The 15,981-nt window shown below is 37.3% G+C and overlaps 1 protein-coding gene across 6 annotated transcripts in view; it reads left to right on the top strand.

Annotated features, from left to right (window-relative positions):
* The window catches only part of SLC38A9 (solute carrier family 38 member 9), an 84,623-nt gene extending 76,374 nt beyond the window's left edge, over positions 1 to 8,249 (top strand). For 5 of the 6 annotated variants that reach the window (XM_043590546.1, XM_043590526.1, XM_043590531.1 and 2 more), the window contains 3 exons: positions 940 to 1,088; positions 6,216 to 6,305; positions 7,468 to 8,249. In XM_043590546.1, the coding sequence (XP_043446481.1) occupies positions 940 to 1,088; positions 6,216 to 6,305; positions 7,468 to 7,633 (405 nt within the window). In that variant the 3' untranslated portion in view covers positions 7,634 to 8,249. Of the gene's footprint in view, positions 1 to 939; positions 1,151 to 6,215; positions 6,306 to 7,467 lie in introns of all 6 variants that reach the window. The other variant, XR_006298811.1, reaches the window with a different exon arrangement.
* The last annotated feature ends 7,732 nt before the right edge of the window (positions 8,250 to 15,981 follow it).

Genomic DNA, 15,981 nt, shown 5'->3' with positions numbered 1-15,981 from the left:
CAGCCAGTAAAACAAAGACTATTTAACCATTAAAAAGAGAGGGAAAGACAGAATGAATAAAAGGAAAAAATTACAAAAAAGTTGCTATAAGTAATACTTTCTTTGATTTGGCCTATCATAAATTTAGGAATAGTATAGTTTCTAGTTTAATGTGACTGACAGATTTCTCACAAAAATAGCATTTTACAGATGGCTTTTTTTCTAGTCTCCAATTCCTCCAATAAGAAATTCCTCCAATAAGAGTGTTGTGGAATATACAGTGTGATTTATTATGGATGAATTATAAGAGTTATTTCAGCATAATAACATTAATAATGTTCTCATCTTTATAAGAGAAATAAGTTTGAGTTATTACTGTTATGATAGCTTGAAATGTTCTTCTTTTGATTTCCTTGATTCCAGAAGTTCTTTGGCAGGAAGATGCTTGCTGAAAATTCCCCCAATGTGAACAATCCCATATAAAGGCCACTCCCTTGGGAATAGGAATAGCTATGGTATTCTTATTTGAAAATTAAAAAAAAAAAATTCTGATTAACTTTTTTTTAGATGCCAAACTAAAATGGATAAAATCATGTAAGGAAATAAAAATAAATCCTTCTTTTAGTTATAGCCTGCAAATAGTAATGATACAAGGTGATCCAGAGCGAAGGGGAAGGTTTCTTTGTCATTTGTTTTAATGTCAAATCAACTGAAGACTGATACTTTTGTAAAACTGAATAAAAATGCGGCAATGTCAAATTTGTATCAAAGTTTCTAAACACTTATTTCAATTTCTGTACTTGGTTCATTGAAGAATAATAGTTAATGTAAACAGTTTGTGGAGGAGCAAACCACAATTTGAGTTGCACCTATGTTCCAAAAAAAACAGACATTCCATTATATAAATTTGTATATACTGAATTGATTTTTAACATTACTTCATTATCTTTCTTGGATTAGAATTTTTTAGACAACTTCCCTAGCAGTGACATCCTGTCCTTCATTGCAAGGATATTCCTGCTGTTCCAGATGATGACTGTATACCCACTCCTAGGCTATTTGGCTCGAGTTCAGCTATTGGGCCATGTCTTCGGTGACATTTATCCTAGGTAAGGGCTCCTCTTCTGTTGGCCAGCAAGATGTGCCAAGCAACAAATGACTGTGCAAACAGGTCAGTTTAAAATGTGACTGATCCTTTTGCTATAAAAATTTGCCTAATGAAAATGGTTACTAAAGATAGGTCACTGGTGTTCTTTTCCCTGAAGAGCTTTAAAATTAGAAGCTACTTCCTTGTCCAGATTGATTTAAAGATAATCCCCTCGGGGCGCCTGGGTGGCTCAATCGGTTAAGCATCTGACTTCAGCTCAGGTCATGATCTCAAGGTTCGTGAGTTCGAGCCCCACATCAGGCTCTGTGCTGACAGCTCAGAGCCTGGAGCCTGCTTCTGATTCTGTGTCTCCCTCTCTCTCTGTGCCCTTCCCCCACTCACACTCTGTCTCTCTCTCTCAAAAATAAATAAACATCCAAAAAAATTTTTTTTAATAAATAAATAAAGAAAGAAAGAAAATCCCCTCTAGTTTAGTTATATTAGCTCTGATATCAGTTATGTTTATCTTACGTTTTAGCTGCCAATTTATTTACACATTGCCAGGAAGTTAATAGTATATAGTACCTGTATTGGCAATGTATGGCTAATGAGAAGCAACTCTTTTATTTTAGTTATTGATTATTAATATTTACTCATATTTATTAACATTCATGCATTAAAAAATTTTTTTAATGTTTATTCTTAAAATTTTTTTTTCAACGTTTATTTTTTATTTTTGGGACAGAGAGAGACAGAGCACGAACGGGGGAGGGGCAGAAAGAGAGGGAGACACAGAATCGGAAACAGGCTCCAGGCTCTGAGCCATCAGCCCAGAGCCTGACGTGGGGCTCGAACTCACGGACCGCGAGATCGTGACCTGGCTGAAGTCAGACGCTTAACCGACTGCGCCACCCAGGCGCCCCTTTAATGTTTATTCTTGAGACAGAGAGAGAGAGAGAGAGACGGAGCATGAGCCAGGGAGGGGCAGAGAGAGAGGGAGACACAGAATACAAAGCAGCCTCCAAGCCCTGAGATGTTAGCACAGAATCCGACACAGGGCTCAAACTCATGCATGAACCGTGAGATCATGACCTGAGCTAAAGTCGGATGCTCAAACGACTGAGCCACCAGGTGCCCCCAACATTCATGCATTTTTACATAAATCATAATTGTTTAGAAGTAAAGGTGAGATATATAACAAGTTTAAATTCCTATTTGTTCCTGTAACTACTGCTATAGTTTTCAGTCTTTTATTGGTGATAGAGCAGTTTTGAGTCCTTTTGAAAATCTGTTCAAAGCTAATCACCCTCATCCAAGAGAAATTTTCATAAACTGCTTCAGTGTTTCCCTAGAACTTCATGCTGGATTCCTGGTTAACTCCTGCTAACATTAAGTTTTAGTATAGATTCATCCTCGTAAAAAGTACCTAGTCCTAACCTATTTTACTTGAAATAAATGGTCTTAAATGAAGAAAACTTTCATACAAAAAATTTTGTAATTACATTTACAGTAACCAGCTAAAACAAGTCTTCATCAGTTCTTCTCCAAAGTGAACTAATGCAGTATTTTCCCTCATTAACTAAATAATTAATATAAATATGTTTGTTTAAAAATAAAAAATCTATGAAAGCAAAAGTCCAGAGGTACCAGGTCTCTAGCATTGATAGTAGCAACAGCTACAGTTCTAACATTGCTCATCTTAAAGGTTGGATTTCAGTACATACAAGACTCCTATTGTGTTTATACCCTGTGTTGTATTTACATTCACCATAATAAATACAATGAAGACATAGATGAAAAAAATTCTAGGTAAATGAATTATTCCTGTTTTCTGCCATTATTTTGCATAATGGTGGCTATTAGAATGTTTTTTCTTCTTGGAAATAGTCTGAAATTTCCCTTTCATGTTCACATTGCATTTCTTTCTCTACCACCAGGAACACACTACCATTTATCCTGCAGTTACAAGTCCTCTACAGACTGCATGATTCAGAGCATAATTTTTGAGCTCAGTACCTCCTTTATACTCTTAAAGTTTATTGAGAACCCCCAGGAACTTTATTTACCTTTTGTGAGTTATATCTATCAATATTTAACATATGAAAAATTAAAACTGAAAAATTTTTAAATATTAATGAATTTATTTAAAAAACATTAATAGGGTGCCCACTGGGTGATTCAGTCGGTTGAGCGTCCAGCTTCAGCTCAGGTTATGATCTCATACTCTGTGAATTTGAGCCCCACGTCGGGCTCTGTGCTGACAGCTCAGATCTTGGAGCCTGCTTCAGATTCTGTGTCTCCTTCTCTCAACCTCTACACCCCCCAAAAGTAAATAAGCATTAAATAAAATATTTTTAAAAAGCAATAATATAAAACTATTACTTGTTTTAAAATAACATATTTATGAAAAATAATTGTTTCCCAAAAAACTTTTATTTTACATTTTCCAAACTTTTTAAAGTTTTATTTATTTAAGTAATTTCTACACCCCACATGCGGCTTGAATTCACAAGCCTGAAACCAAGAGTCACATGCTCTTCCAACTAAGCCAGCAAGACACCCCACATTTTCAAAACTCTGATTTGCTAGAAGATAATTGGATTCTTCTATCTTCTGCATTCAGTCTGTTAAAATATGTTGTTTTCATTAAAATCTATGAAGAAAATCTACCCTCACATAGACATGTTGTTGGAAAAGCAGTCTTTTAATAGCCTTTTCAGACTATTGTGGATATTCTTCTTTGATACTTTGCCAAATTTTAACAAGTGGTAGTTTCCTATAAGTTAGTCAAATCAGAAATTCAGTATATTAAAACCCATTGGTCTGTCTTACACTTTGGATCCTTTACCCGTGATGTTTTTGTAACATCATGTTTAGTCACCTGGAAAATATCATTTCACTGATTTCTGCAGATCTTCCAAATGTTGACACACTTCCTTATAATATCAAAACCCACTTTCGTAATATTGCTACCAATTTCATTATAAACCTCTTTAAATATTGAAAAACTCAAACTGAGGGTGGCAAGTACAAGCTGTCCAAAATTCTAATTTTTACTTGAAAGCTCAAATTTTATCATTGACAACACATACACGTGTTTTCCTTGAAGTGACAAGATCATAAGCTTTCGTTTTTAAGAAAATGTCTGTCGGGGCACCTGGGTGGCTCAGTCGGTTAAGCGGCCGACTTCGGCTCAGGTCATGATCTCGCAGTCCGTGAGTTCGAGCCCTGCGTCAGGCTCTGTGCTGACCGCTCAGAGCCTGGAGCCTGTTTCTGATTCTGTGTCTCCCTCTCTCTCTGACCCTCCCCCGTTCATGCTCTGTCTCTCTCTGTCTCAAAAATAAATAAACGTCAAAAAAAAAAAAATTAAAAAAAAGAAGAAGAAAATGTCTGTCTAACATCCGAGTCTGAAGAACCACAGTTTGTCTGCCTTTCAAATAAAAATAGCATTCATTGGAAAAAAGGGCTAGGTTGCTCTCCAGCTCAGTTGCACAAGTACTTTTCCTCAAGACAACCATTATACCTCACCATGCAGCAGATAAGCTGTATTATGTATTTCCTGTTTAATGACACAGAATAGCAAAAAGGTGTGTGTCCAAAACATGAAAGTTAATAAAACTAGTAACTTTTACTTTTTTATGAAGGACTATTTGTTTGAGAGTGTTTTGCAATAAAGCATACAGTATAGAATACAAAATGGTGCAACCGTCTATCCATGCTAAGGGGCCAGCAGTTTACCTACAATTGCTTTTGCAAAGCAAGTAATGTCTTTTATGATTTGAAATTAATTTTTACCTCAGTGACTTCCTGAAAAGGTATTGGGAACTTCCCTGGGGTTTGTGGTTACACTCAGAACCACTTCTTTGGAAAATACACAGCGTTGTTTCCTTTTATAACACAGAAATAACAAAAGAGCCATTGTCTCAAAGCTCTGGAGCAATTTTTAAAGTTGGAGTTTCTAGATAAATAATAAGATCTGGAAGCCTGAATATCTTTGTAATTCATGAGGATGTAGGACTAACTGCTTATTTGTGTAAATATTTTTCCTTATTCTCTATAATCTTTATCGGGTTTTAATTACCTTCTGATAACCTGGGCTCACAAGGTTGCTTTAAGGTATAAGTTTGGCTTTTAAGAATCAACTTTTTGGGAAATGGAGTTATTTCTTGAGCATCAAACTTTATGTCCATTCTTTTTCTTTTTCTTTTTCTTTAAGTTTATTTATTTATTTTGAGAGAGAGTGAGAGAGAGCACATGCATGGGAGGGACAGAGAAAAAGGGAGAGAGAGAATCCCAAGCAGGCTCCACGCTGTTAGCACAAACCTGATGTGGGGCTTGAACTCAAGAACTGTGAGATCATGACCTGAGCCAAAATCAAGAGTTGGATGCTTAACCAACTGGGCTATCCAGGCACCCCTACATTATTTTTCTATTCATTATTTTCTAGTCACTGAATATCTTTAAGTGACTGAACCTGAAGGATGAAAACCTGCCCATTTTGCCTTTTCCCTTAAAGTAAATAAATACTTTACAGAAAAACACATAGAAAGTTTGTTAAATACAGAAAAGGGGCAAAATTACTCCAAATCCCAAATCATAACACAATTATTACTGCCTTTTTAGTATAGTTCCTTTTGATATCTTTTCAAATGTTTTCAGATTTTCTGTAGTAAAAATCTAGCTAGCTTTTTTCCAAGTTGTCTAGATGACTTTTTACCATCTAGGTAACAATAATAAGTTATTTTGAATACTTTTTAATATATCCCATCAGGTAAATTATTACCTTGCTGTATATCTAGGATACTTCTGGTTTTGCCACAAATATCTTGAAGTTAATGGCTTTTTTCATATTTTTGTTTATTAAGAAATTCCAAATGCAATTATGGACCAAAGGGTGTGAACTCTGATACACACTAGTTTGTTCTGACAAATCTTAACCTATTCATATATTTATACAAAAGGAGCAAGGTCACTGTCCCGTCACTATCATTGAGTACTATCATTGCCTTCAATTTTTGCTGCGATTTTATTGTCAAGTTTAAGACATTTTCATTTTAAAAATATTAGTAATGAATTTTATTCTCATATTAATGGTTATAATTTGCCTGTTTTTATTTTTATCTTTTCTTCCAAACTCCTCAACTTCTAGCATTTTCCACGTGCTGATTCTTAATCTAATTATTGTGGGAGCTGGAGTAATCATGGCCTGTTTCTACCCAAACATAGGAGGAATCATAAGGTACAGCCTATAAGGAAACTCTGTCCCTTCATATATTGGCCTTTATTTTTATGGTTTTCCTGTTGATATTGTTGTTGTTGTTAATTTAATTATATGAAATTATTGTATTTAAAACTGGTAACATTCAAATGTAGTTCTCTGCTGTCAAAGTGCTCATGATCTTCCATCACTGCTTCTTCCTGATTCTAGAAGCCCCATTATCCCTTGGGCATCTTTCCCCTTCTCTTTTTCTTTTATACCTTTTTCTCTTTATACAAGATAAAAAAAAATTTATATAAAATCTGTAACTTCTTGGAGTACCTGAAGATCTCTAGTATGTTAAGGCTGTGTTCTAAGTTTTTAAATCCATTTCTACTCAAGAACGTGTTTCACTATGAGTTGCAGTCAGAGAGTGAGAGTTGAGATGGGAGTTTAGATCCCATATGGCTCTTTACTTAATATATTTTCTCTAAAAATGTTGTGATGGGTTGAATAGATGGGGAGTGAAGTTGTGACCTCAAATTCTCATGGAATACTGGGCTGATTTCTCTTCCTTGACTATAGAAAGCAGGGCTGAGTCACTTTTTTGAAGACCCTTACCTAAGAAAGTAGCAAGAATCAGGAGAGAGCATTGGTCTGATGCTTATTGAATATAACGGATTTTCAAGTTTCTGTTAAGCTAAGGATAGGGTAAAGAAGAAGAAAGTGCGGATCTGACAGTCTTTTGTTGAGGTATTTTTGTTACTATCTTTGATAATTATGCTGAACACCAGAGAGATACTCATCTGTTCTCCTTCTCAAGCAGATGCTAGCAGTCCTTCAAAGACTCAGAATGCATAATTAGTTTATAAAAGATCAAAGATAGGAAGCCTGTCTCCAGATGTTTCTGAGGAAGCAGCCACAAACATGGAGACGTAGAAGAACTATGGAGATTGGAGAGATGCATAAAAAACTCTGTCAAGCAGATGCTATAAAGATGAACAGGAAATAATATTTTATATTAGCGTAGCAAGTAAAATGTTTTCAACTGACATGCATTATGTCTACAACACTTGAATCAAAAATAATTTTGTTGCCTTATTAGACTAAAGAGGGTTTAAATGGTACTATATTTACCTTAATTATAAATCAGCAAAAACAAAATGCAAGATTAATATTAATCCACAAAGTTTTTATTTCACAGGTATTCAGGAGCAGCATGCGGCCTGGCCTTTGTATTCATATACCCATCTCTCATCTATATAATTTCCCTCCACCAAGAAGACCGTCTGACATGGCCGAAATTAATCTTTCACGTTTTCATCATCATTTTGGGCCTGGCTAATTTGATTGTTCAGTTTTTTATGTGAAATACTCAATGTTTTCTCAAGATCTTTTGTGGTATTTTCAACTTTGACAACAATTCCACATAAATTCACTTGTAAATGGTGTTATTGCTGTAATTCTAAATGTTTTCCTAAGATAATTTGGGGGGAAAAAAGGGAAATGGAGGTCCATTAATAAGTAATTTTGATTAGAGTGGAAAAGGGGGCAATGATCTTTATCTTTTTTCATATTCACCACCTCCTCATTCTCACTGTCTTTTCTGAGTAGAAGCGTAAGCCCTTAGGAAAAATCACGCTAGTTTTTGCTTTTACAGTTTTAAGGTGCATAGGTTTATTTTGACTACAGTAAAGATTCTCAGGGTGTCACAGCAACTATTGCCAGATGCTATGTCTGTTTTATGTTTGAATGTATTCACTTTCATTTTATTACTTGCTAGATCATTTCTGCAGTTTGTCCAAACATTTACTGTTTGGGACAGTAAACCAAATACCTCATTTTTAAAAAGAAATTTCCATGGCATCAGTGTTAATAGAGTGAACTCTTAACTGCATCCTTAATCTCTGTTTAAAAGAGAGAAAGAATGTCAGTATAGGCTTTGTGGTCATGAAATTTACACAAAATAAAAGAACTGGGAGAGTTTATTGCTGTCTGACTCCTTTTGTTTCTAATCTAGTACCAGTGACTTAGGTCAGAATTCTAGTTCCCCTAGCCACATTTTGCATAGGAACCAGTATGGTTGTCTCCATCAACACAAGAGGACTCTTACTTTTTGGATTTCTGAGCATTGCATAGGATGTCATGACAGGACCAATGGGGAAGAATATAGGAAACCTGGCAAAGAATGTCAGGTACATGAGTCCCTATAAGAGAGAAAGGAAATGGAGAAGGGACTGGAAAAGTGAGGCTTCCTTCCTAGTGTGTTGGGGATTAATCCAGGAAATGATTAATTCTGTTTGAGGTAAGACTTCCAAGAACTGGTTCCCCAACCACTCCACTGCTTACTTCTTAAATGGCAGAGAAGAGGTTAAATCCCTGAATCTGAGAAAAGGATTAGGGAGTCCAAATTTTTTTTTTAATTTTTAATGTTTATTTATTTTTTGAGAAAAAGAGACACAGAGTGTGAATGGGGAAGGGTCAGAGAGATAGGAGGACACAGAATCTGAAGTGGGTTCCTGGCTCTGAGCTGTCAGCACAGAGCCCAACGCAGGGCTCAAACTCACAAAGGGTGAGATCAGACCTGAGCAAAGTCGAATGCTCAACTCACTGAGCCGCCCAGATGCCCCCTCCTTTTTTTAAAATTCAATTAGTTAACATACAGTGTAGTCTTGTCTTCAGGAACAGAGCCCAGTAATTCATCTCTTACCTATGACACTCACTGCCCATCCCCACAATGCCCTCCTTAATGCCCATCACCCATTCAACCCATCCTCCCACCCACCTCCCCTCCAGCCACCCTCAGTTTGTTCTCTGTATTTAGGAGTCTCTTATGGTTTGCCTCCCTCTCTGTTTCTATCTTATTTTTTCTTCCCTTCCCCTATGTTCATCTGTTGTGTTTCTCAAATTTCACATAGGAGTGAATCATATGTTATCTGTCTTTCCCTGACTGACTTATTTTGCTTAGCAAAATATACTCTAGTTCCATCCATGTTGTTGCAAATGGAAAAAAAAATCTCATTCTTTTTCATGGCCGAGTAGTATTCCATTGTATATAGGTACCACATCATCTTCCTCTATTCATCAGTCAATGGACATTTGGGCTGTTTCCATAGTTTGGCTATTGATAGTGCTGCTGTAAACATTGGGGCACATGTGCTCCTTCAACTCAGCATTTTTGTATCCTTTGGATAAATATCTTGTAGTGCAATTGATGGATCATAGGGTAGTTCTATTTTTAATTTTTTGAGGAAACTCCATACTGTTTTCCAGAGTGGCTGCACAGGTTTGCATTCCCACCAACAGTGCCAGAGGTTCCCTTTTCTCCACATCCTCACCAACACCTGTTGTGTCCTGAGTTGTTAATTTTAGTCACACTGACTGGTGTAAGGTGGTATCTCTTTGTGGTTTTGATTTGTATTTCCCTGATGATGAGTGATGTTGGGTATCTTTTCCTGTGTCTGTTAGCCATTTGGATATCTTCTTTGGAAAAGTGCCTATTCATGTCTTCTGCCCATTTCTTCGCTGGAGTATTTTTTTTTTTTGGGGGGGTGTTGAGGTTGGTAAGTTCTTTATAGATTTCAGATACTAATCCTTTATTCAAGATGTCATTTGCAAATATCTTCCCTTCTGTCCATGCCTTTTAGTTTTGTTGATTGTTTCCTTTGCTGTGCAGAGGATTTTTATCTTGATGAGGTCCCAATAACTCATTTTTGCTTTTGTTTCCCTTGCCTCTGGAGACATATCAAGAAGTTGCTGCAGCCTAGGTCAAAGAGGTTGCTGCCTGTTTTCTCCTGTAGGATTTTGATAGTTTCCTATCTCACATTTAGGTCTTTCACGCATTTTGAATTGTTTTTTGTATGGTGTAAGAAAGTGGTCCAGTTTCACTCTTCTGCATGTCGTTGTCCAGTTCTCCCAGCACCATTTGCTGAAGAGACTGTCTTTTTTCCATGGGATACTCTTTCCTGCTTTGTCAAAGACTAGTTGCCCATATCTTTGTGGGTCCATTTCTGGGTTCTGTATTGTGTTCCATTGATCTTTGTGTCTGTTTTTGTGCCAATACCATACTATCTTGATGATTTCAGCTTTGTAATACAGCTTAAAGTCTGGAATTATGCCTCTAGCTTTGGTTTTCTTTTTCAACATGACTTTGGCTATTCAGGGTCTTTTCTGGTTCCATACAAATGTTAGGATTGTTTTTCTAGCTCTGTGAAGAATGCTGGTGTTATTTTGATAGGGATTGCAATGAATGTGTACATTGCTGTAGGTAGTGTCAACATTTTAACAATAGTCTTCCAATTCATGAGCATGGAATTTTTTCCCATATCTTTGTGTCTTCTTCAACTTCTTTCATAAGCTTTCTATAGTTTTCAGCATACAGATCTTTTACCTCTTTTTACCTGGGTTTTTTCCTAGGTTTCTTATGAGTTTTGGTGCAATTGTAAATGGGATTGATTCCTTGATATCTCTTCTGCTCCATTATTGTTGTATAGAAATGCAACTGATTTCTGTATATTGATTTTATATCCTGCAACTTTGCTGGATTCATATATAAACTCTGGCAGTTTTTTTGTGGAGTCTTTCAGGTGTTCCATGTAGAGTATCATGTCATCTCCGAAGAATGAAAGTTTGACTTCTTCCTTGCCAATTTAGATGCCTTTTACTTCTTTTTGTTGTCTGATTACTAAGGCTAGGACTTCCAACACTATGTTGAATAACAGTGGTGAGAGTGGACATCCCTGTCATGTTCCTGACCATAGGGGAAAAGGTCTCAGTTTTTCCCTGCTGAGGATGATATTAGCAGTGGGTCTTTCATATATGGCCTACATGATCTTGAGGTATGTTCCTTCTATTCCTACTTTCTTGAGGACTTTTATCAAGAAAGGATGTTGTATTTTGTCAGATGTTTTTTCTGCATCTATTGACAGGATCATATGGTTCTTATCCTTTCTTTTATTAATATGGTGTATCATGTTTATTGATTTGCAAATGTTGGACCAGTACCACAGCCCGGAAGTAAATCCGACTTGATAATGGTGAATAATTCTTTTCATATACTGTTGAATTTGATTTGCTAGTATCTTGTTGAGAAGTTTTGCATCCATGTTCATCAGGGATCTTAGCCTATAATTCTCCTTTTTAATGGGGTCTTTGTCTGGTTTGGAATCAAGGTAATGCTGGCTTCAGAGAATGAGTTTGGAAGTTTTCCTTCCATTTCTATTTTTTTGGAAAGGTTTGAGAAACATAGGTATTTAACTCATCTTTAAATGTCTGGTAGAATTCCCCTGGGAAGCTATCTGGCCCAGGACTCTTACTTGTAGGAAGATTTTTTTGATAACTGATTCAATTTCTTTGCTGGTTATGGGCCTGTTTAAATTTTCTTTCTTTCTTTTTTTTTTTAAATGTTTGTTTTATTTTTGAGAGAGAGACAGAGCGTGAGTGGGGGAGAGGCAGAGAGAGAAGAAGACACAGAATTTGAAGCAGGCTCCAGGCTTGGAGTTGTCAGCACAGAGCCCGACATGGGGCTCGGACCCATGAACTTCAAGATCATGACCTGAGCTGAAGTCGGATGCCCAACTCACTGAGTCACCCAGGCACCCCTCAAATTTTCTTTCTTTCTGTTTAAGTTTTAGTAGTGTGTGAGTGTCTAGGAATTTGTCCATTTTTTCCAGATTGTCCAGTTTGTTGGCATATAATTTTTCATAGTATTCTCTTGTAATTGTTTGCATTTGTATGGTCATTGTTGTGATCTCTCCTCTTTCATTTATGATTTTATCTATTTTGGTTCTCACTTTTTTCTTTTTGAGAAGTGTGGCCCGGGGTTTATCAATTTTGTTTATTCTTTCAAAAAACCAGCTCTTAGATTCATTGGTCTGTTCTATTGGTTTGTTTGTTAGTTTTTGGATTCTATATCATTTATTTCTGCTTTAATCTTTATTATTTCCCTTCTTCTACTGGCTTATTTGCTGCTCATTTTCTAGCTTCTTTAGGTATAAAGTTAGGTTGTGTATTTGGAACCTTTCTTACTTTCTTGAGATAGGCCTGAATTGCAATGTATTTTCCTCTTAGGATCACATTTGCTGCATCCTAAAGGGTCTGGACTTTTGTCTTTTTATTTTCATTTGCTTCCATTAATTTCTTCTTTAATTTCCTGGTTAACTCATTCATTCTTTAGTAGGATATTCTTTAATCTCCATGTATTTGAGGGCTTTCCAAATTTTTTCTTGTGGTTGATTTCAAGTTTCATAGTGTTGTGATCTAAAAATATGTGTGGTATGATCTCATTCTTTTTGTAGCTATTAAGGGCTGATTTGTGACCCAATATGTGATTTATTCTGGAGAATGTCCCATGTGTATTTGAGAAGAATGTATATTCTGTATGAAATGTTCTGAATGTATCTGTTAAGTCCATCTATTCCAGTTTGTCTTTGAGAGCTGTTGTTTCCTTGTTGATTTTCTGCTTAGATGATCTGTCCATTGTTGTAAGTGGGATATTAAAGTTTCCTACAATAATGGTATTATTATCCTTAAGTTTACTTATGTTTATGACTAATTGATTTATATATGTGGGTGCTTCCAAGTTGAGGGCATAAATATTTGCAATTCTTAAGCTCTTCTTGATGGATAGACCTCTTAATTATGATATAATGCCCTTCTTCATCTCTTGTTACAGCTTTTAATTTAAAGTCTAGTTTGTCTAATGTAAGTATGGCTACTCTGGCTTTCTTTGGCAACCATTAGCATGATAGATGGTTCTCTATCCCCTCATTTTCAATCTGCAGGTGTCCTCAGGTCTAAAATGAGTTTTTTTGTAAGCAGCATTTTGATGGATTTATATTTTTATCTACTCTGATACCCTATGTCTTTTGATTGGAACATTTAGTCCATTTACATTCAGAGTGATTATTGAAAGATATGAAGTTAGTGCCATTGTGTTATTTGAAGATTTTGTGTTTCTTTTTTTCAACGTTTATTTATTTTTGGGACAGAGAGAGACAGAGCATGAACGGGGGAGGGGCAGAGAGAGAGGGAGACACAGAATTGGAAACAGGCTCCAGGCTCTGAGCCATCAGCCCAGAGCCTGACGCGGGGCTCGAACTCACGGACCGGGAGATTGTGACCTGGCTGAAGTCGGACGCTTAACCGACTGCGCCACCCAGGCGCCCCAAGATTTTGTGTTTCTGATGATGTTATTGGTCCTTGTAGTCTTTGCTGCTTTCCACTCAGAGAGTCCCCCTTAGAATCTCTTGCAGGGCTGGCTTAGACGTTACAAACTCCTTTAGTTTTTGTCTATGAAAGTCTTTATCTCTCCTTCTATTCTGAATACCAGCCTCGCTGGATAAAGGATTCTTGGCTGCATATTTTTCCTATTCAGCACATTCAATATTTCCTGCCACTCCCTTCTGGCCAGTCAGGTTTCAGTGGACAGGTCTGCTGCTAACCTTACATGTCTACCCTTTTGGTTAAGGACCTTTTGACCCTCACTGCTTTCAGAATTCTCTCTTTATCTTTGTATTTTGCAAGTTTCACTATGCTATGTTGTGTTTTTGTTGATTTTAAAGGGAGTTCTCTGTCCCTTTGGACTTTGATGCCTGTTTCCTTCCCCAGATTAGGGAAGTTCTCAGATATAATTTGTTCAAATAAACCTTCTGTCCCCTTTTCTCGTTCTTCTTCTCGAACTCATATGATAGGGACATTGCTTCATTTCATGGAATCACTTAGTTCTATCATTCTCCCCTCATGATCTAGTAGTTTCCTTTCCCATTTTTTTTTCAGCTTCATTATTTTTTGTAATTTTATCTTCTATTTCACCTATTCTTGCCTCTGCTTCTTCTATGTTGTCACTGTATCTAGTTTATTTTGCATCTCAGTTATAGCATTTTTAAATTCATCCTGACAAGTTCTTAGGTCTTTGATCTCTGCAGCAAGTATTTCTCTGGTGTCTTCTGTGCTTTTTTAAGCCCAGCTATTAGTCTTAGGACTGTTATTTCAAATTCTTATTCAGATATAATATTTATACCTCTTTTGAGCAGTTCTCTGGCTGTGATTTCTTCTTGACCTTTATTTTAGGGAGAATTCCTCCATCTTTGTTATTTTGGCTAAGTTTCTATCTTTTGTGTGTTTTAAAAGCATGTTATGTGTTCTGCATCTGAGAGTACTACTGTATTAAAAAGGGGCCATACACTGTCCAGGGCCTGGGACTCCAGGAAGTGTTTCTGCTGTATGCTGCATGCACTCTGTTATTGTATTTTGGCTGCTCTGTCCCACTGGTCAGTCCTCTGCAGAGGTCTTCCTTGCTTGCAGTGGTGGTGTTTAGACCTTTAACTAGGTGTGCTTTGATTTGTTTGTTGAAACGACTCTGGAAAAAAATGGTAGTGGGGGGGGGAGCCTGATCTCATAAATAGAGAAAAAGGAAAGGGGAGAAAAGAAAACAAAACAGACAATCAAAAAACTATAAGGCTCATTCCAAGGAAAGGGATAGGAAAGGAAAGGAAGAAAAAAAAGTAGAAGAGAATATATATATGTACACACACACACACACACATAGGAAATGACAAAAAACAAATCAGAAACTATGAGCCTGATTCCAAAAGAAAAAGGGAGGAAAGAAAGAAAAAAGAAGAAAAACAATTTTTGTCTGTTGTTGCTTGTGACTATACTGGTCTGGAGTAGAATCTGGCTGCATTGGGTCAGTCAGTCTTCCTCTAGTAATCAGTTGCCAGGCACTGAGGGACAAGGTTTGGTGTAAGTGAGTCCCACCTCCACTGGGGTCCACTGTGCTGCTCTCTGAAGCCACAATAGTGTTTTGGGGAAAATGGCATCACTCCAATTTCTCCTCCCCAGACTGGGAATCTCAGCCTGTGCTGTTCAGGCAGCCTTCACAGAATGGCGAGGGTGGTCAGCTTGCCCTGCGCCCCAGTTCTGAGCCTTACCCTTGGTGCTTGGCTGGGATTCAAAACCCAATGTATTAAAGGACTCTGTACCACATCGATCTGCTCCCCTCCTCCAGAATAAAGCCTCTCCACCCTGATGATGAAAGGCCTTTGGCTGGCACCTGCAGAGTCTTTTGTCCTTGGGGAGGCCATAACCCCTCTTCCCAAAGTACTCCAGGAAGGGGTCTGCTCTCTCCTAGTGTGCCCCTGAGATCGCTACACTATGCTCTGCACTCCTGGGCCAGCTCCTTCCTCCACAGGAGCACGTGCCACAGCTCCACTCTAGAGAGAGAGTTATGCACCTCCAAAACCTCCAAGTTTCAGCTCCCAAGGCTGTTTGCAAAAAAAAAAAAAAACCAAAAAAAAAACCAAAAAAAAAACCACATACACACACAAAAAAAACAAAACCTGACATTGTCCATACTTAGTTTCCCAGTCTGTAGTCTAGGGAAGTTTTCCTCTTGTGCTAACTCTGATGCCGGACTTTCACAGTCCCTCTCTCTTTCTCTCCCTTTTGTCTTTCCACAGAAAGTGTTCTCTCCCCTCTGTGGCTATGCCATTTTATCTGTGCCAATTCACATACACACCCCTTGGTCCTGCCAAACTGTCTCCCTTCATCTGTAGAGATCCTTCTGCTGCTCCGCAGATTGATTTCCTGGGTGTTCCAAGTGATCTGACCTCAATACAGCTGTGTCTGAGGGCCAAGAAAAATCCTGGTTCCCTTACTTCTCTGCCATCTTAACTCCTCCAGGGAATCTGAATTCTTAAAATTAACACTCTCCTCT

Source organism: Prionailurus bengalensis, chromosome A1 (genome assembly GCF_016509475.1).
Source record: "Prionailurus bengalensis isolate Pbe53 chromosome A1, Fcat_Pben_1.1_paternal_pri, whole genome shotgun sequence".
NCBI lineage: Eukaryota > Metazoa > Chordata > Mammalia > Carnivora > Felidae > Prionailurus > Prionailurus bengalensis.
Note: the sequence above shows the minus strand (reverse complement) of the source record. Positions and strands in the feature narration are given on the sequence as shown.